The sequence below is a fragment of the Ornithorhynchus anatinus genome, chromosome 8 (assembly GCF_004115215.2).
Source record: "Ornithorhynchus anatinus isolate Pmale09 chromosome 8, mOrnAna1.pri.v4, whole genome shotgun sequence".
In the NCBI taxonomy this organism is placed as follows: Eukaryota; Metazoa; Chordata; class Mammalia; order Monotremata; family Ornithorhynchidae; genus Ornithorhynchus; species Ornithorhynchus anatinus.
Genome location: NC_041735.1, coordinates 22823895 through 22844059, shown reverse-complemented (window position 1 = coordinate 22844059; position 20165 = coordinate 22823895). Strand labels below are relative to the sequence as shown.

At 46.5% G+C, this 20165-nt stretch overlaps 1 protein-coding gene across 1 annotated transcript in view; it reads right to left on the bottom strand.

Annotated features, from left to right (window-relative positions):
* The window catches only part of ZHX3 (zinc fingers and homeoboxes 3), an 81757-nt gene that overhangs the window by 2827 nt on the left and 58765 nt on the right, over positions 1-20165 (bottom strand). Inside the window, 7 exon segments of the mRNA XM_029070685.2 lie at positions 3028-3315; positions 3318-3475; positions 3478-4016; positions 4018-4054; positions 4057-4169; positions 4171-4712; positions 4807-5639. Of these exon segments, the coding sequence (XP_028926518.1) occupies positions 3028-3315; positions 3318-3475; positions 3478-4016; positions 4018-4054; positions 4057-4169; positions 4171-4712; positions 4807-5484 (2355 nt within the window). The 5' untranslated portion in view covers positions 5485-5639.

Sequence of the window (20165 nt, the reverse complement as noted above, 5' to 3'; positions counted from 1 at the left end):
GGCATTCCATAACTAGGCCGCCCTTTCCTCACCTCCCACTCCCTTCTGTGTTGCCTTGACTTGCTCCTTTTGTTTATCTCCACTCCCAGGCCCAGAGCACTTACATACATATCCGTAATTTATCTAAAATAATGTCTGTCTCCCCCTCTAGATTTTAAGCTCATTATGGGCAGGGTCTGTTTATTGTTATATTGTACTCTCCCAAGCACTTAGTACAATGCTCTGTACACAATAAGCACTTAATAAATACGACTGACTTACTGACTACATGCCAGAGGCCCCTCTCGCTTTGCTTCATGACCAGAAAGGTGAAGGCTTGAGTTGCTTCAAAACAGTGTGCGACCTAATGGGTTCACAGTTCCGAGCTGCCACCTTGGTCTAAGGTAGCCAGTCAGCAGATTGAAAGTACTCAACAATAATAATAATTGTGGTATTTGTTAAGTGCTTATTGTGTGCCAGGCACTGTACTAAGCACTGGGATGGATACAAGCAAATCGGGTTGGACACCGTCCCTATCCCACATGGGGTTCACAGTCTCAATTCCCATTTTACCAATGAGCTATTGGCACAAAGAAGTGAAGTGATTTCCTCAAGGTCACACAGCAGACAAGTGCAGAGCCAGGTTTCGAACACACGACTCCCAACCCCGTGCTCTGTCCACCATGCCATACTGCCTAACTGGGCCAATGCTCCTCATGAAGGTTTCCTCTCCACCCTTCTCCTCACCCCTCAACCCCGGACCTCTGGATTCACTTAAAGCGAGCCTGAGAAAGCCACAACTCCCAAACACCTCCTCCCCTCCCTCCTCTCTGTATATCCCCAGCTCTATTTTGTAGCAAGTTGCCAGGCAGGGAGCCCCAAAGCAGCAGGCGGATAAATCATGCATCCAAATCGTCCAGCCACTACAACACAATCATTCATGAATTTCGAGGTACCAGCACCTAACAGCTAAGACTCTCATCATGAATAGGACACTGCTAAGTAATACAACTCCTGCTCAGAGGAATAAATAAACATCAGCCCTGGCTCTTCTCTAGTGTCAGCACTCATCAATAGAATCCATTTATGGAGCCACAGAAAACTAAAGTCTACAAGGAGGTCGAAAGCCTCTGAGAAATTCCATCCAAATAAATCCAGTCTATTCGTATCTGATGCTCACAGTGTGCAGAGCACTTGTACTGTTGCTTGGGAGAGTACAATATAGCATGAGAGTCCAGCAAAGTAAACCTTTCAGATGACTATGGGGAAAACCCCTTATTTCAGTTCTCAAGGAAGATCTGAGGCTTTGAACAAATGAAATCTCCTGATGGACAGAGAAAAACTAGGAAAATGTAAATGCACATATTATCCAAATACCTCCCCACCCCCGTCCTCACAACTTTTAATACAGGCCGGGCTGTGACAGAAAGAAGTAAAATCGTCTGAATAAATTTCACCTCCTCTTTCTGACCATCCTGTGAACAGTTAACAAGAAGAAATGGTCAAGAAGAAGCCTCCAGAGAAAATGAGAGTGACGTTAGAGATACTCGGTACTCTCTTACGTTCGACATTTAGCACGTTAGTTAAGTCTGGATGAGCAGTCTTGGAGGGTCTGGCATAGCACATTTCCACTTGCTGGAAGTTGAAGAACTTCCATCATCTGATCCTAGACTGCCGTGTAATTAGCAACCCGCATCCCTGAACCTAAGGCTGCTCCCAGACAATCCAGAACCAGCCCTTCATCTCAGCCAGGCAGCCCCAGGGCCTACTTAAGTGGGTGTTATGTTTAGGAGACCTGCCTCAGGACAGGTTGTTCCTACTTAGCTTGGATCCATTTTTTTTTTAATGCATTTGTTAAACACTGCTATGAGCCAGCACCATATTAAGCGCCAGAGTAGATACAAGGTACAAGCTAATCAGGTTGGAAGCAGTCCATGTCCCATGGGGCCGCAGTCTTAATCTCCATTTACAGAGGATGGAAGTGAGGCACAGAGAAGAGAAGTGACTCGGCCAAGGTTACACCAGATGAATTGCAGAGCCAAAAATTAGAACCCAGGTCCTTCTGACTCCCAGGCCTCTATCCAGCAGTCATGCCTTCTTCTGATACACTTGCAAAAGACCGGTCCTGGGTTTGGAGAGAGCAGTCCCGCACCGGAACCCCAATTCCCAGCCCATCAAGAGCCTGGTCTATACCCCTGCTGTGTTTCAAGGGTACTCTGAAACAGCCGGATTCACCGGGCCTCTTTCAGCTACACAAAGTCCACAACACAGACAGGGCGCAGAAAAACCATCCTGCAGAAATACCGCAGAGGGTTGTGCGGTGGCGATGCTCTGTTACTCTTAATTCTGGCTTCTTCTGTCCGGATGGAGACCACCTCGCAGTCTTCTAGCGCCAGTATAAACGTAAAACCACTGGCGTGAGAGAAATGGTTCCTGGGACAGGGGGCTGAAAAGGTGACGGCCTTCCTCTATATAATTGCCGGGATCCCACCCCCAATTAGGGCTATTTCCCCAGGCCCCTTGCTCCACGTTCACTTGATTTCGATTACAAAACCAACTACTCCCGCCAGACCTTAGCCTTGCCTGAGCTCGGAATCCGCCAAATTATTCACTAGTCTATTGCTCTCAGGGATTCCCCCAGTGCTGGTGCCTGGTGTCAGGACCAAGATCTGGGGCAACTGCATAAGCTCACTTCCACTGCAGTACAGTGAGTTCTATACTATAAAAAGCGTCTTCCCCTTCTCGAAATACTAGACTGAACACCGTCAGGACTTTGCTTCCAGCTCACTGCAAGATTAGCCATCGCTTACGGAAAACTACTGAATCCTCAACAGCCAACACGCCAATGCCTTACTAGTTGAATTCCAGATCGAGGGCTAAACGGGCCGAGGGTTCTGAGCGACCTCCCGGCCACTAGCTCCCAGGCCTCCCGCTCTCCGCCACCTCGAACATCAAACGTCCTTTGGTTTCCCGTCAGTCCCCGGGCTGGCCCCAGTCTGCGCCTGCGTCGACACGCCGCTCTGGCTTCCTCGCCCGTCTTTCACAAACCAGAGCTTGATCTCGCCGAGCATTGGTCTGTCGCACAGGCTCTGAATTCCCCCTCAGTGGCCTTGTGGGCCTGTAATAGTCCTGAAGGAGCTGCCCGTGGCTTGGGCTGATGTCCGACAGGCCCGGAGGGAAATCCCCCTGCTTATAGTCCTCATACCACTCAACTGCCCTCCCGTTCTTTAACGCGTACCTGCTATCCCCCGAACCGCGCACCACCTCAGCTCTGGGCAGGCCCGACTGAGTGACCAGTTGTCGTACTCCTGATTGTGGCCACTGGGTCTGGACGAAGTGCGCTGCCGAAGCAAGTGCCGCTGCTGGCGGTCTTCTTACAGTTGGCTTTGCTTCTCGGGGCTCCGAGACCTGCTCCAACTCCTCCTCGGGGTCGGGGCGCCTTGCCCCGGCAACTCGGTCTGCCCGTTTCCTCGTGACCTTCAGTTCTTGAGGTTGATTTGATGGGCGACCTTCCTCTCTCCCGGGAGACAACTGCCCCCGGGGCCTCCGGCTCCCTCCCACTGTCCACGGACTCCTCTCCTCCGCCACCCCCTTCGGCCCCCTCCTCTCCCCGCCCTCCTCCTCCTCTTCCACCTCCTCCGCCGAGAAGCCCTCTCTTCCACCTCTTGTGCTCCTCGGCCCCCTTCCTTTTCCTCCTCTCGGAAAACCAGCTGTCGATCTCTCTTCGGGTCATCTTGTTCACTCCGTAGACATCCACTTCCTCTTCTGCGGCAGGGTTTTGTGCAAAAGCTGCTCTCCAGGCTCTGAGCGTCAGGGGCTCGCTCTTGTATCTGGCAGGGGTGAAGTCGTCTGTCCAGGACTGCCGCCTCGCGATCCTGGTGCACGTGGGGGATGGGGTTGCCGCCCCCCAGGCAGGTTAAATCGGTGCTTTAGGAGACAGACTAAAGGCAATTTTGGGCGGAATCCGATGATCAGCCGCCGTCTCCCCGCCGAACACGGGTCTGGCTCCTTTCAAATTCCTTCCGCAGTGTATCGCTGTCACTGAACCACTTGCGCACCTCCCTCGTCGTGGCCTTAACTTTGTCAGGTGCTCCACTTCGCTCTGACCCGGAACTGATTCCGCAAAAGCTCCCTTCAGGGCCGACAGCCGTTCTGAGACTTTGTTCTTGAAACTCGCGTCTAGGAACGCCAAGATATGCTGGGCAGGCGGTGAGCAGAACTGGCGCCGTGACCACCTTCACCGTCGCGAACTGGAACACCAGTGCACGTGGCGCCGCCGCTTGGCCGATCATCGCACCGGAGGAAGAGCGTCCCCTGGAGCCCATCGCACCACTGGCGGGAAACCAGCAGCCCGCGGCCCTTCGGGCGCCTGACAACATGCCCGGGATGGCCGCCTGGATGAGATGCTGACATGCCGGCATTTGCCACGATGGGGTTAGGACTGTGATCGTGGCTGGGACCGACTGGCACCGTGTTAACATCTTTCCGGCGTCCTCGATCCTCGGGGACCAACTGATCCCCGCTTCAACCTCTGGGCCGTGAAACCAGACTTCAGCTGCTCCTCCGGTACTGGTCACGACGTCAGTAGCAGAGCCGCTTTGCGGTAGGAACTTGTGAAAGAGTTCTTCAGAAACTGTGGAGTCCATGGCTCTTGTAGGTTGAATGCTGCTCAGGATCACCTTGGGAGCACTTGAGTAGCATCGGCTGTGGTGGGGCTGCTGGAAGGCTTGGGCCTGCGAATCGACAGAACTGGCGAGGCCGCGGCAAACGGCACTCCCGATCAGCGACCCTTCACGACGTGCGGTTTTCACCGCGCCTCGGCCTGGCTCCGCCCGGCCGTTGGCTAAGAGTCGCTCGCTTTCTTTCCCCTCGGGCCCCCGGTGGCTGGGTTGGCCGCGCTCTCGCCACCGTCTGATTGGGCAGGTTCTCCTTCAGCGTGTGAATTTTCTTGGCTTCGGTTTTACCCTTCATCAGCTTCATGATGGGTGTCTTGGTGATGATGATTTCGGGCTGCCCCTCGCTTCCCTCCTGAGAGGACTCGCCCGAGAACTCCTGGCTGCTGGTGCTGTCAGAGACGCTCTGCTCCACGGTGACGTGACTGTCCTCTTTGGCCACGTTCCAGATGAAGCGGGTTTCGCCCGCGTGACACTTGGCGTTGTGGAGAGAAAGCCCTTCGGACGTTTTTGCTAGGAAACTGCATTCAGTGCATACAAAAGAGGGGTCTTGGCTAAAGTCTGTGTGCTCTGAATCCATATGGCCCATGAACAGACTCATATCTTGAGAGCCGAAATCACAATACTTACACAGATAAGTATCGCCATCACACCGTCCTTCAGCCGGCGCTCCGCTCCGGGTAGAGTTGTTAGCCGCCTCGCTAACTCTGAGCACATCAGGCGCTGAGTCCTGGCGAGGTCCTTCATTAGCCGGGTCTGCTTCTCGCTGCTGCAACACCACCGTCTTCACTGGTATCATGCAAGGCGTGGTGGATTTTCTTTTGCTGGCCATCGTGGAGACCAATTAACCTAGGCAAGAGAGGCAACGAAGCTCTTCTCTACGATTTCTTTACCGCCGGATTCCAGGGGATCCATGAGGTTGAAGAGGAAGGGGCTGCAGGAGATGATTTTCACTTGGTGGCGAAGGGTCGATTATCGCCATTGAACCTGAGGAGGAAGAAAAAGGCAATTACTGCCTCGGACAGATCCCAGATGCATATATTTAACCGGCCCTGGAGCCAACTTCAAGGTCACACGATTTTCATAGGGATCTGAAAGATCTTAGAGCTACGAGGATCTTGAAACGAACCATTTCACTCAGACGGGACCGAGATTTGTTCGTTTCCCTTTCGCCCAGATTTCGGATTCAAATGGCTCGGCCAGTGATGCCGTCCGTGTTCTTTCCATAAAGAAAGAACTCTGACAAAAGGAACCTCAGACGTCCAGGGGCTTACTGACGAATTCCGCTGCCTCTCCCTGTCAGCTCTTTGCTGCCTGGCAGACAGGGTCTGAGTTCTTTTTGGCCGAAAGCATTCTAGTGCTGCCTATCTTGGCCAGAGGCCAGTCTCATCTCTTATCCTCTCACCCAAGGGCAGCTGGAAGGACGCTTCCTATGGCCACAGAGTGCAGTAGATTCCCCAGAGCCGTAGGGCGAGACCTCGTCCTCGGGTCTCCCCCACCCCCGGACCCTCGCGGGGACCACCTCCCTCTCGACCCATCCCACCATCCTGGGTCTTCAATCCTGCCCTCCCCCTTCCTCCCCATATTTAGAATGATGGGAAGGCTGTGGCGGTTACCATGGCTACAGCGGTGACTTCAGCCACGAAACGCCTGAATCTCTGTTCCTCTAGCCACGGTGCCTTTTTGTCTCCTTGTTATTAATATTTCCTTGGTCTTCCATGCTGTTTGCATTTTTTAATCGTTTCTTCTCTCCCTGCCCTTCCCAGTCCTTCATGCCTTATTCTTAGACTGTAAGCCTCTTGGGCCAGGGCAATGACTAATTCTCTCCCATGTGCTTCTCCCCCCCCCATCCAGCTCCTAGACACACAGTGAGCACTTACTACTATTTCTCATGCAACTATTTTCTTGTAGGGCATTTTGGAAATTTTGAAGCAGGAGGTTAAAAGAGTGAATAGCTGGTCTGCAAACTCCTTGAGGGGCAGGGATGATGCCTACTACTTCTATGAAGCAGCATGGCCTAGTGGCAAGAGCACAGACTTGGGAGTAAGAGGATGTGGGTTCTAATCCCGGCTCTGCCATTTGTGTGCTGTGTGACCCTGGACAAGTCACTTAACTTCTCTTTGCCTCAGTTATCTCATCTGTAAAATGGGGATTAAGACTGTGAGCCCCACGTGGGACAACCTGATTACCTCGTATCTACCCCAACACTTAGAACAGTGCCTGGCACATAGTAAGTACTTAACAAATACCATCATCATTATTATTATTATTATTATAGTGCTCTCCAAAGTACTTAGTACAGTGGTCTGCCCAGAGCAGATGTTGGATACTACTGGTTGATAAAGCTGCCAGAGAACACGTAGCAGACTTGTACTTCGGTTTGAAGATGAAATCGCTGATAAGGGGAGTGTAACAGTGGGTGTGCTTTACCCTCAGTATCTCTTGTATATTGATGTTAGTGTCCCCCAAAATCCAGGAGTGAACTTTTTCTGGCCCTGGACCTTCCAGAGTGAGTGATGCATGGCCCAGAGGATAAAATCCAGGCCTGAAGGTCAGAGGATCTGGGTTCTAATCCTGGCCCTGCCACCTGTCTGCTGTGTGACCTTGGACAAGTCATTTAACTTCGCTGTGCCTCACTTCCCTCATCTGTATAATTTAGATTAAGACTGTAAGCCTTATATGGGAAGGGGACTGTGTCCAACCTGATTAATTTGTATCTACCCCAGTGCTTAGTACAATGCCCACCACACAGTAAGTGCTTAACAAATACCACACACATATACACACCACACACGCAAATCAGAGGCTAAAAGGGGGAAGTTGTGCTTTTGGGTTGTTTTTGCAGACCCGATGATGGTTTGTACTGAGTCTCGCCCTCTCCTACCTCGCTCCCCGATGCTCAGTGGCTCATATTGAGAAACGACATTGGGAATAGCATACGTGGCATCTGTGGCCCCAGAACTGAACACTTCTGAGACTTCAACAGCAGCTGACACGCCACAGTGCCCTCATCCGTTTCCTAAGCCATCTCCGCTATTCAGAATAGCTTAATAAGAGGTTTTCTTACTGAGGCCAGAGGAAAAGCAAAAGAGGAAACAAACAAAAAAGAAATGAAAAACGTAAATAACCAAAAAACCCAAGTAGCCAGATGCTTGCCACACAGATAAACAGATCAGATCTGGAAGAAGGCAGGTGCACCAGGGGAGGGCACATGCAGGCAAAGGCGGTTGTTTCATCACCACAATCATTGATGGTACTATCCAAGTGCTTAGTACAGTGCTCCGCACACAGTAAGCGCTCAATAAAGATGATTGAATGAATTGATGGTATTTATTGAGAGCTTACTATATGCAGAGCACTGTACCAAGAACATGGGAGAGAACATTTTTGGTAGACATGTTCCTTTCCCACAATGAGATTACAACCTAGAGGACTGCAACAATCTAGTATGATAATGATGATGATGATAGCATCTGTTAAGCACTTACTATGTGCCAAGCACTGTTCTAAGGACCGGGATAGATTCAAGGTTATCAGGTTGTCCCACGTGGGGCTCACAGTCCTAATCCCTATTTTACAGATGAGATAACTGAGGCACAGAGAAGTCAAATGACTTGTCCAAAGTCACACAGCTAACAAATGGCAGAGCCAGCATTAGAACCCACAACCTCTGACTCCCAAGCCCGGGCTCTTTCCACTAAGCCATGCTACTTCTCTAATATCAATCTGGTATCATCAGAGTCACTTCCATCTCTGGGTAGATTTTGAAGGACTGTTCCCTGCAATTGTCAGACCATGAAAGATTCCCTCTCCCCTCCCCCAAGATAGCCACTGATCCAATGACGATGGTGATTGTGGCATTTGTTAAGCATTTACTATGTGTCAGGCACTGTACTAAGTGCTGGAGTGAATACACATAAATCGGGTCAGACTCAGTCCCTGTCCCACATGGGGTTCACAATCTTAAACCCCTTTTTACAGATGACGTAACTGGGGTATAGAGAAGTGAAGAGACTTATCCAAGGTGTCACAGCAGATAAGTGGCAGAGCTGGGATTAGAACTCATGTCCTTCTGACTCCCAGGCCCATGCTCTATCCACTAGGCCAATGAGGAAAGAACACAGCAATTCAAGGCATACCCAGCCCTCATCGCTGTGAACCCTGGGCAGTAAAACCTTGCCCGGGGCTGTGAGATCAACTCTTCGCCTGGCTGGCCCACAAGCTACAAGTGACAACATCCTTTCTAGATGACAGGTGACTGGCCCCATTACCGCTCAGCCCCTCAATGAGAATGGGTATGATAAGGAAAGAGACCTTGCCGACAGTGAAGAAGTAGGAGAGAGACCTAAAAGTGATAAATGCCCCCAATCCTATACCACACCAGCTCGGAAACCACAAGTTGGGGGACCCCGCTTCTCTGGAAGCCCCCTTTTCTCGGTCCAGCCGGAGGAAGAACCCAAAATAAGAGAAACACAATAATAATAATATAATAATCATGATAATAACAGTAACTGTGGTATTTGATAAGCACTTACTCTGTGCCAAGCACAGTATTAAGCGCTGGGGTGGATGGAAGCAAATTGGGTTGGACACGGTCCCTTTCCCACATGGGGTTCACAGTCTTAATCCCCGTTTTTTACAGATGAAGTAACTGAGGCAGAGAAGTAAGTGACTTGCCCAAGAGCATACAGCAGACAAGTAGCAGAGCCAAAATTAGAACCCAAGGCCTTCTGACTTTGGTTCTAACTGCAGAACATGGAACAGCGAAGCTTTGCCGCAGGCAATGTGAACAAACACAAACTGTTTGTCTTCACCTGGACAAGCCGTTAGAAAGTCCTACACTTTACGGTAACTTTGAATCGAGAAAATAATGCCCGGAAAGCCAAGATTTGGCCATCTCAAGTAGAAGACCATTTCCTACTGCATGTTCATGTTCGGCAACACGAGAAGACATAACTCTTCTCTTCACCTCAAGGCAAATCACGTTCACACGCAGCTACATCAGTGCACTGCCCAAAGAGATCCACATGATGAGAAATACAAATCTAATGATAAGCAGGATGAGTCAGCTCATCAATCTTGGGGAAGATACATTCAAATGGATGAGGTTGTTACTACTTGGGAAAGGCAGGGATAGATTTCCAAGTGACTTGAAAAATGAGGGAAATGATCCTACAAAAGTAGAATAATTAACCGCGGAGGAGTGCAAGGTAGTATAAAGAGGGATGAAAAAACAAATACAGGATGAGGAGACTCAGATATTCGGCCCAGAAAAGATCTCGTTGTCACAGAAGACGACTATGACTCAGAAATATAGTATAGTTATTAAGAAAGCAACATGGTCCTGCGATATACTGAGAAGAGATATGCTGAGAAGCAGTGTGGCTTAGTGGATTCTGCATGGGCCTCGGAGTCAGAAGGACCTGGGTTCTAATTCTGCTTTGCCACTTGTCTTCTCGCCTTGGGCAAGTCACATCACTTCTCTGTGCCTCAGTTCTCTCAACTGTAAAATGGGATTAAGACCGTGAGCCCCATGGGTGACATGGACGGTGTCCAACCTGATTGCGGTACCTCAGGGCTAGTACAATGCCAGGCACATAGTAAGTGCTTAATAAATGCCATTTTAAAAAATAAAAGTAGGACAGAAAAATATCCCCAAGTAATTCTTTTGCTATAGCTTTCCCTTGTGTCCAGTTCTGGTTTCCACACCTGAGAAAGGTCTAAGAAATGAGTTTTCCTTTCTCTAGTTTTCCTAATCCTAAAGGCTGCCTTAGAGAAGCAGTGTGACCTAATGGACCTGGGTCCTCTAGACTGTAAGCTCATTATGGGCAGGGAACCTATCTGCTTATTCTCCTGTATTGTACTCTCTCCAGTGCTGATAACAGTGCTCTGCACATAGTAGGTGCTCAATAAATACCATTGATTGATTGATTCTAATCCCAGCTCCACCACTTGACTGTTGTGACCTTTGGCAAGTCACTTCATTTCTCTATGCCTCACCTCATCTGTAAAATGGGGACTAAGACTGCGAGCCTATGTGGGACAGGGACTTTGTCCAACCTGATTATGTTGCATCTACCCCAGCACTTAGAACAGTGCCTGACTCATAGTAAGTGCTTAACAAATACCATAAAAAGGAGCTCACACATTCAAGAGACACTTTTTGGGAGAGATTAAGGATACCAAGTAAGGGAGTTTTGCAGTCCCATCCCAGAGGTCTTTAAGAAAAGACTAGCTCCCCATCTGTTCAGGATGGCTTCATGACTGGAGGCAAGGGGTTTGGCCAGATCTTCTCTTGGGGCCCCTTCTACGATCCAATAATTCTTAAGCAGCACATTTCCACCTTAAGATCCCTATTCGGTTCAACCAAAGCAACACAAGTCCACCTTAAAAAAAATCCCCACTCGGTTCAAGCTGCTCGGGGATATGTTGCTTTTGTAGTACTTTTCTTTTGAATTTCTTGGTTTGCATTTAAGCCTACTCATTAATTTTGTCCTTTGAGAAAAAATAAAAGCATTTAAACAAAAATCTACCCTTTGGGGCTGTTTCATTTCATTAGGAAACAGAAGAACACACGCACCCACAAAATAGTCACAAACTTGAGAGAATAACCAATGTTTGAGAAGAGTAGGGTCTCCACAATTAGAGGTTGAGAGGGAAAAAAAGAGTCCATGAAAAAACTTGAGATGAAGCAGTCAGGGATCTAGGATGAGAACTAGGAGAGGACGATGTCTTTTTTTATGGTATTTGTTAAGCACTTACTATGAGCCAGGCACTGTTCTCAGCACTAAGGTAGATATAAGCTGATCAGGTTGGACACAGTCTATGTTCCACATGGGGCTCACAGTTTTAATCTACATTTCAGAGATGGGGTAAATGAGGCACAAATAAGTTTAGTGACTTGCCCAAGGTCACAGAGCAGATAAGTGGTGGAACCAGGATTAGAACCCACATGCCTCTGACTTCCAGGCTGATTTAATTAATCCATAATTAATTCTATATGAATATGTGCATGGAGAAGAGAAAAAGGTCTCTTAAAAGCTTAAAAATACAAAGTACAAAGAAGAAGCATGACTTAATGTCCAAGTCATTCAGTGACATTAAGCTAGGATCTTAAGAAGCTAGTTAACAGGCACAGAATGTGTCTAACAACTTTGCTGTATTGGACTCCCAAGCATTTAGTACAATATTCTGTGCATAGTAAGCACTCAATAAATACTACTGATTGACTGAATGATTGACTACCTCCTTCAGTCCACCAAACTCTGTTAGTTTATCATTTGGTGGACTAAAATACTTTCAATAGTTCCCTGTCTGAGTTCAAGAGATGCTGGGCCTCCACAAGCACTCATTCAGTCAGTGGTATTTATTGAGCACTTACTGTGTGCAGAGGACTATACTAAGCACTTGGAGAGTACAGTATAACAGAGTTATATAGTCCCATTCCCTGTTCACAATGAGCTAACATTGTAGAATGAGGAAATTTACCACTTGATTTACTCCTAACCAGGACTTTAGTATAGAGAGGTTAAAGGCCAGTGTCTGGGAAGTTGCTTAGCCTAATGGTAGAGCATGGGCCGTGTCAGAAGGACCTGGGTTCTAATCCCAGCCCTACCACTTGCCAGCTGTGTGACTTTGGGCAAGTCACTTAACTTCTCTGGGCTTCAGTTACCTCTTCTATAAAATGGGGGTTATGACTGTGAGCCCCATGTGGGACAGGACTTTGTCCAACCTGATAAGCTTGTATCCTCCCCAGTGCTTAGTACAATGCCTGGCACAAAGTCAGAGCTTAACAAATACCAAAAAAGCAAAACAAAAACTAAAACAGAAACACCCATCTGCTGCCCCTCAACTTTGACATCACTTTCTGCCACTACTGCCTCATCTGTTTTGAAAATGCCAGTCAAATTGGGCACCAAGAAAAGCCGGGAAAGCGAAAAAGAAGCCAAACTGTGAGGCCTCAAACAGGACTTCTGCTACGCCTAGATATCTGCAGAGCTAGAGTGATCAGAAGTACAGTCTGAGACATCTTGGACAATTTCTAACCTGTCCCCTCTAGTAAACTTTTTAAGCTGATTTGCTAAATTGGTTACATTAAAGGTGAAAAAATGTATTTAAAATGATCTAGATATAAATAAAACTTGGTTCAAAATTACGTTATGAAAGCAAAAATGAACTCAAAACAGGTTTGTATCTCTTCATCTCTCAGAAAACCATTAGATGCCGTTAAAGATATCAGATACTTTGAGGTTCTGACAAACACGAAAGAAAAGTTTGGCTTATTAGATAGTTTGTATATCCACCTGATAGGCTGCTGAATTTACTGATTTTTTAAACATATAACACCATCTCCAGCTTTCAGTCATTCAGTCTTTCTCCCGAAGACCTCAAGATGTTTAAAGCAATTATCCTCCAACATATCTATAAAGGAGAGGGATCACAATTTAACGACCTTCTCCAATGTCACTTCTGAGCCAACGTCCACCAGCTTCTGTACATTCTTTGCTTCTGAACCTGGCAATACAAACGCTTAGAAACTGATTACAGAGAAGATGGCCTAGTGAAAGAGCACAACCCTGGGAATGAGGGACCTGGTTCCAATCCAATCCTAGCTCCACCAATTGCCTGCTCTATGATCTCACGCAAGCCACTTCACTTCTCTGTGCCTCAGTTTCCTCTTGGGATTCAATACCAGTTTTTCCTCTCCCTTAGACTGTGTTCTATATGTGGACAGGGACTGTGTCTGATCTTTAACTTGCCTCTACCCCAGCACTTAGTTCAGCATTGGACACATAACAGGCGCCAAGATATACCAAAAATTATTATTATTATGATAATGGTTGCCCTACTTTACATCCCCCAAAGTTTAGGGGTATCCACTCCTAACTTCTTCATTGAAAGTAGTGGTAAGCAATACACTTCCTGTATGCAAGCACTGTACTAAGTGCTGGGAAAGAATACAGAGTTGGGAGTCAGGAGACCATAGTCTAAATATAGGCATTGAATCCCCCTTTGCGTCTTAGTAAATCCCCTGCCACAGACTAGTTTAACATAAAAAAAACTTATTAAAAATAAAGAATTAAAAATCTCTCTTAAACCTAAGCCTTGTTTGAGAATGCCTGGATCCAACTTGGTAAAAATTTGCCCCAGCTGCAGGCTGACTCTTTAAATGAGGCACTGCCCTTTTAGAGGCAATAGGTTCTGGCTGTTATGTTCCTACAGGGCGATAAATTACTAGAACAGCAAAGGGTCTACGGTGTCAAAGGCAGCTGGGAGGTCAAGGAGGATTAGGGCTGAGGACAGTATGACAGGTTTGGCACGAAGCAGGTCATTGGTGACCTTGGAGAGACTAGCCTCAGCAGAGTGGAGGTGGAAATTAGACTGAAGAGGGACAACAAGGGATTTGGAGGCCAGGAGATGGGAGGCAGAGGGTTTAGACAATCCATTCGAGAAGTTTGGAGATGAAGTGAATGAGAGCTGAAGGATGCAGTGGCTTCCAGAGAAGGTTTTTCTAGGCTAGGAAAGAAAGACATGAGCGTATTTGAAGGCGGAGAGGAGGCCACTGTCAGGGAGTTCGAGATTTAAGATGGCAGTCTGGGAGGAACGAAGAGTTAAATATGTGTTAACGTATTTACACGGGTTTCTGGGATTGGCTTCTGAACTGAGCAGGAGTTAGCAATATAACAAGAGGGACATCTAAAATGGGCATTAGCTCCCTCCCTTTTTTGGCAACAGGTGGCCAGCAGGAGAGTAGACTCTTTCTTTCAAGTCCAACTGAATTCACTGGGTTTGGCTTTCTTTAATACCAACCTGACCTAAACCCCTTGTCCTGCCCAGGCCTCATCCAAGGGCCTACCAACTCAAGCCTAAACCCAGGCCTTCACTTTCTTCTTTATTCTATCCCAGAAGACAGACGATGGAGAAGAGATGGAGAAGTAGTGACCCTCCAAGTTTGTTTGTTTTTATGGTATTTTTTTAAGCCCTTATTAAGTCCCAGGCACTGTACTAAGCACTGAGGTATACACAAGATAATTGGGTTAGTTCATGAAGCTGTAGCTCAGACGCTCATCAGGAGAAACTATAAGTTGGGTTGGGTTGTTTTTTTTTTTTTTAAAGCTCAGTCCAACTTGAAAGGAGGGAAGGAGAAGGGAAGGAGGAAGTCACTGCTGCTTCTTTCTTCCCATGATCTTCTCCATTTCCCTTTATTTTCACAGCCTGTGTCTCTGACTATGCCTTCAGGTGCTTTTCAAAACAATTAGAAAATTTCCAAGGTAAAGGGATGATTGCCATGCTATCTTAACTGAATTAGCTCAGAGTAAATACAAGGAAACAAGTGGTCAGGAGTTCAAAAATAACAGCAGCTATATATCATAAACATTATCTTTTTTTAAAAAAAAAACTACTGGACCACCATCATCGTAGTGTTGCTTCAGCTTTACTATTCTGAAACAGAACTATAGCACTCTGCTTCTCCTCAGGATTCTGGATAATATTTGAGCAAAACGATGCAGAATGCTGAATTCAGGATGGAAAGAGCCCCAAATGTCTGCATGATGAATCAGTATCTAATCTTCAAACTATAATGTCAATTTTGCATGTTCTCTCTAATCTCAGATATTTGGGATGCCACTTAGTTCCATAAAAAATACTTGGAACAGCAGTTAGCTAGTTTGCAATTTTCTTTAAAGCTGTTATATGAATTTCAATTGTATATGTGAAACTTTATACATTTCACCTGAGTCAATTTGGTATGATATTCTGCAAGCTTGGGAGAATCATCAAACCACCCAGAGGCCCCAGAGAACCACAGTGTGGCATAAAGGGACCTTTCTACTAAGAATTATCCTGGTCAAAAATAGCTGCAAAGTGGAGTGCACCGAATTTGTCCTGGAACAGCACCTCAGCCCTTTGCAATTATGACCAGTAAGATGAGGCACAAATTTAAATAGGATGAACATTACGATGCCTGTGGCCATAGCACAAATCTTCTGCTCCTTCACACTCATCTTTGAGTCAGCCCAACAAGTACATATGATTAACTAAATGCACAAATGGCACCCTAGAGATAAGTTTCAATGTGAGACAATAAAGGACCAATGGACTCCTCTTTTTACCCATTTCTTTTAACTCCAATGTTTTCAGTTTCTCTTCAAGGTTTTCATTCAGAGTAATTTTAAATCCAGATCGAATGGATCTGGGATAAGACGGATATAAAAAGGTATTTTTTAAGTGCTTATTATGTGTTTAGCACTGTTCTAAGCAGTGGGAAAGATGCATGTTAATCAGGTCAGACATAGTCCTTGTGCTACACAGGGCTCACAAACTAAGTATGGTATAGTGGATAGAGCACGGGCCTGGGAGTCAGAAGGTCATTGGTTCTAACCCTAACTCCACCACTTGTCTGCTGAGTGCCTTGGGCAAGGCAGTACACTTTTCTGTGCCTCAGTTCCCTCATCTTTAAAATGGGGATTCAGTACCAGTTCCCCCTCCTAAATAATAATAATAACTATTATGGTATTTGTTAAGCACATACTACGTGCCAGGCACTCTACTAAGTGCTGGGGTGGATACAAGCAAATGGGGTTGGACACGGTCCCTGTCCTACGTGGGTCTCACAGTCTCAATCCCCTCTTTACAGATGAGGTAACTGAGGTACAGAGAAGTGAACAAGGCCCAAGGTCACACAGTGGACAAGTGGTGGAGTTGGGATTAGAACCCAGGTCCTCTGACTCCCAGGCCTGTGCTGTATCCACCAGGCCATGCTGCTTCTCTCTTTACCTGTGATGGCTTCTATCATAGATAAAGAGAGAGTTTTTGTTGTTTTCTTTACACTAGGTCTCGTGAATGCTGTTCTGCATGTTTGGCTTCTCTGCCTTTTCACAGTCCTGCAACATAAAGTCAAGGTAAATTCAGGCCCAGTAAACTTAACCTTCCCGATTCCTAATAGAAACCGGGGCCTTGTAAAAATTCTAAACACAAACAACCATGACTTTTCTCAGTAAAAGTCCACTTATTATCTAGAATTTCGTGTGTGCTCAGGTTTCCGCAATTTAAGTCCAACAGCGCCTTCAGTCAACATTTTTACTCAGTGAACAAACGTCAATTCAGCTTTGGGGCCTGTGTAAGAGAAGCTTTGTAGATTAAAGTTGGTTTGGAAAATGTGTGTCTAGTTTACAGGATGTGGTGCCGGCTCGATTCAAAGATTGCATTTACCCTCCCTTTGCTGGCAGAACAGAACACCAGAAAAGAGGCATTTTCCCTCGGACCCATTATAATATATCCCTGATGTCCATATGCGGCCATTCATGGAGAGGGATAGAGATAGAAGGAAAGGGAAATCAATTATTCCTATTTACTGAGCGCTTACTGGGTGCAGAGTACTGTACTAAGTGCTTGGGAGAGTCCAACCTAACAGAGTTGATGAAACTGTTCCCTGCTTACAACGAGCTAACAGTCTAGATGAGAGAGGCAGAAGAAGGAGGAGTGGGAAAGAGTAGCCTGAATCCTTCCTGCCCTGAAGTTCATTCAATTAATTCATTCATTCAATCATATTTATTGGGTGCTTACTGTTGTGCAGAGCACTGTACTAAGTGCTTGGGAGAGTACAATACAACAATAACAGACACATTTAAGTATCAGAGAGGCAAAGGGGCCTGGAGGGTTGGGGGGGAATGACAGAGACGGGGAGGGATGTCACCTTTGAATAACATCTCTTCTCTCTTTCTACTACTCTCACCCCCATCTGCTCCATTGTCCCTAATTATCCGGGACAGGGGGCAATAACTACTGTTGAAAGTGAGGGTCAATTTTCTCATAGGAACAATGTTAAGTATGGGAAAATGGTGTCCGAAGCATGGTTGGTTAACCCATGCTTACCAAAATTACCCAAGATTCTGTGTCCAATTAACTGTGGATAAATAATAGTGCTTTCTGGACTTTGCCACTTGCCTGCTGTAACCTTGGGCAAGTCATTTATCTGTACCTCAGTTTCCTCAGCTGTAAAATGAGACTTAACTATCTGTTCTCCCTCAACCCCATATAAGACAGGGGCTGTATCTAACCCGACTTTCTTGTACCCACCTCAGCAGTCAGTTCGGTGCTTTGCCCATAGTAATCATTTAACAAATACACTATTATGTTTATTATTATTATTATTATTGCATCATGGAGGTTCAACAATAGGGTAACTAGTTCACTTCACTGGAAGTAAAATGGATGTCACCTGTAGAGTGGGCCAGGAACATGCCTACCAACTCTATTTTACAGTGATAATAATAATAACTGTGGTATTTGTTAAGTGCTTACTATGTGCCAGTACTAAGCACTGGAGTAGATCCAAGCAAATCAGGTTGGACACTCCCTGTCCCACATGGGGCTCACAGTCTCAACCATCATTTTACAGATGAGGTAACTGAGGCTCAGAGAAGTGAAGTGACTTGTCCAAGGTCACACAGCAGACAAGTGATCAGAGTCAGGATTAGAACCCATGACCTTCTGACTCCCAGACCCGTGTTTTAACTACTATGACATGCTGCTTCTCATACTTTCCCAAGCACTTAGAACAGTGCTCTGCACATAGTGAGTGCTGAGTAAATACCACTGATTGTTTGTTGATTCCCATAAACTACATCTGACGATCAAATACTCTCTACCCACCTCCTAGCCCCACCTATTCAATCCCCAGATCTCTTAAGGCACAGTGTGGGAGGAAAAGGGGGAGATGGTTTGAATTGCTTCTCCATTTACCCATGCCTCCCATATTGTCCCCTCTGCCTGTCCCCCCAAAGCTATCCATCAGTCGTGTTTATTGAGTGCTTACTATGTGCAGAGCACTGTACTAAGCGGTTGGAAGAGTACAACAGAATTAGCACACACGTTCCCTGCCCTCAACGAGCTTTCAGTCCAGAGGGGTAGACAGACATTAATATGAATAAAACTAATGCCATAAAAAAAGCTAGGGCAGACCCCAAACCAGTGTGCTGTAAAGCTGAAATGGGGTGAAAATTTAGAAATGCCAAGAGTGCTGTTTGCCTCCATTCGAAACGTCTGACGTTGAGGACTACCTGAATACCAAGCTTTGTTTGTTTTCACTCTTAAGCAAACACCAAGTCATGATTAAAAAGTGTTTTTTTAACAAACCCGTGCACTATAAACAGCAAGATAAGTCACTTTCCTTGCAGTTGCATATGCGAGCAAGCATGACTAAGGGCTAGAGAGGGGTGAGTGAAAGCTAAAGTGATGCAGATATAAAAATAGGTCACTAGGAGAATATAACCTTTAGACTATTGGCAACCTACCTCCTCTGACACTGTCCGGCTGCCATATTTCAACAGAATGTCAGTCCAGATCTTTGAAACATGTGTGCTGCTCAGCTCTAAGGCTTTCTCTCTTCCCCTTTGATAACTCCCCTCTGAGTTCTACCCTTCATTTTTCTGAATGATTTCCTAATACAGAGACAAATAACAAGGCACAAAACCACATGTCCAGATGAAGAGATTAGCATTAAAACCTTCCTAAGAAATTTCAAGGTGAGACCAAACTTGAAATGGTAATTGTGTGCCAAAGAGAAGAGTGCCCAAAATGATATTTTAGAGAATTCTCCAATGGGATTTGATTCAACACCAGATTTTTGTTCTGTGAACTCAGTTTTTAAATCAGCCTCTCCAGTCCAAGGGATGAGTAGAGGCTATCACATAGGGGCTAGGGGGAGCAGGAGAAGAAGGAAGTGGGCACCCAGCAGCAATCAATCAATTGTATTTATTGAACACTTACTGTGTGCACAGCACTGTACTAAGCACTTGGGAGAGTACAATAGAACAGACACATTCCTGTCCACAACAAGCTTACCAAGCAGCGTAGCTCAGTGGAAAGAGCCCAGGCTTGGGAGTCAGAGGTCATGGGTTCGATTCCCCGCTCTGCCACTTGTCAGCTATGTGACTGTGGGCAAGTCACTTAACTTCTCTGTGCCTCAGTTACCTCATCTGTAAAATGGGGATTAACCGTGAGCCTCACGTGGGACAACCTGATTACTCTGTATCTCCCCCAGTGCTTAGAACAGTGCTCTGCACGTAGTAAGCGCTTAACAAATACCAACATTATTAAGTTTAGAAGGGGAGACTGACATTAATAGCAGTAAATGAATGAGGGATATGTACACAAGTGCTGTGGGGCTGGGAGGGGAGATGAATAAAGGGAGCAAGTCAGAGAGACACAGAAGGGAGTGGGAGAAAAGAAAACGAGAGTTTAGTCCAGGAAGGCCTCTAGGAGGAGATGTGACTTCAATAAGACTATGAAGCAGGGGAGAGTAATTGTCTGTCAGATATGAAAAGGGAGAGGTTTCAGGCCAGAGGCAGGATGTGGGGGAGAGATTGGGGGCGGGATAGTCTAGATGGAGGTACAGTGAGTAAGTTGGCATTACAGGCACAACATATGCAGGCGGAGTTGTAGTAGGGAGTGTAGCAAGGTGAAGTAGGCGGAGGCAGGGTGATTGAAGGCCAGCCCCTTTGAACTGTG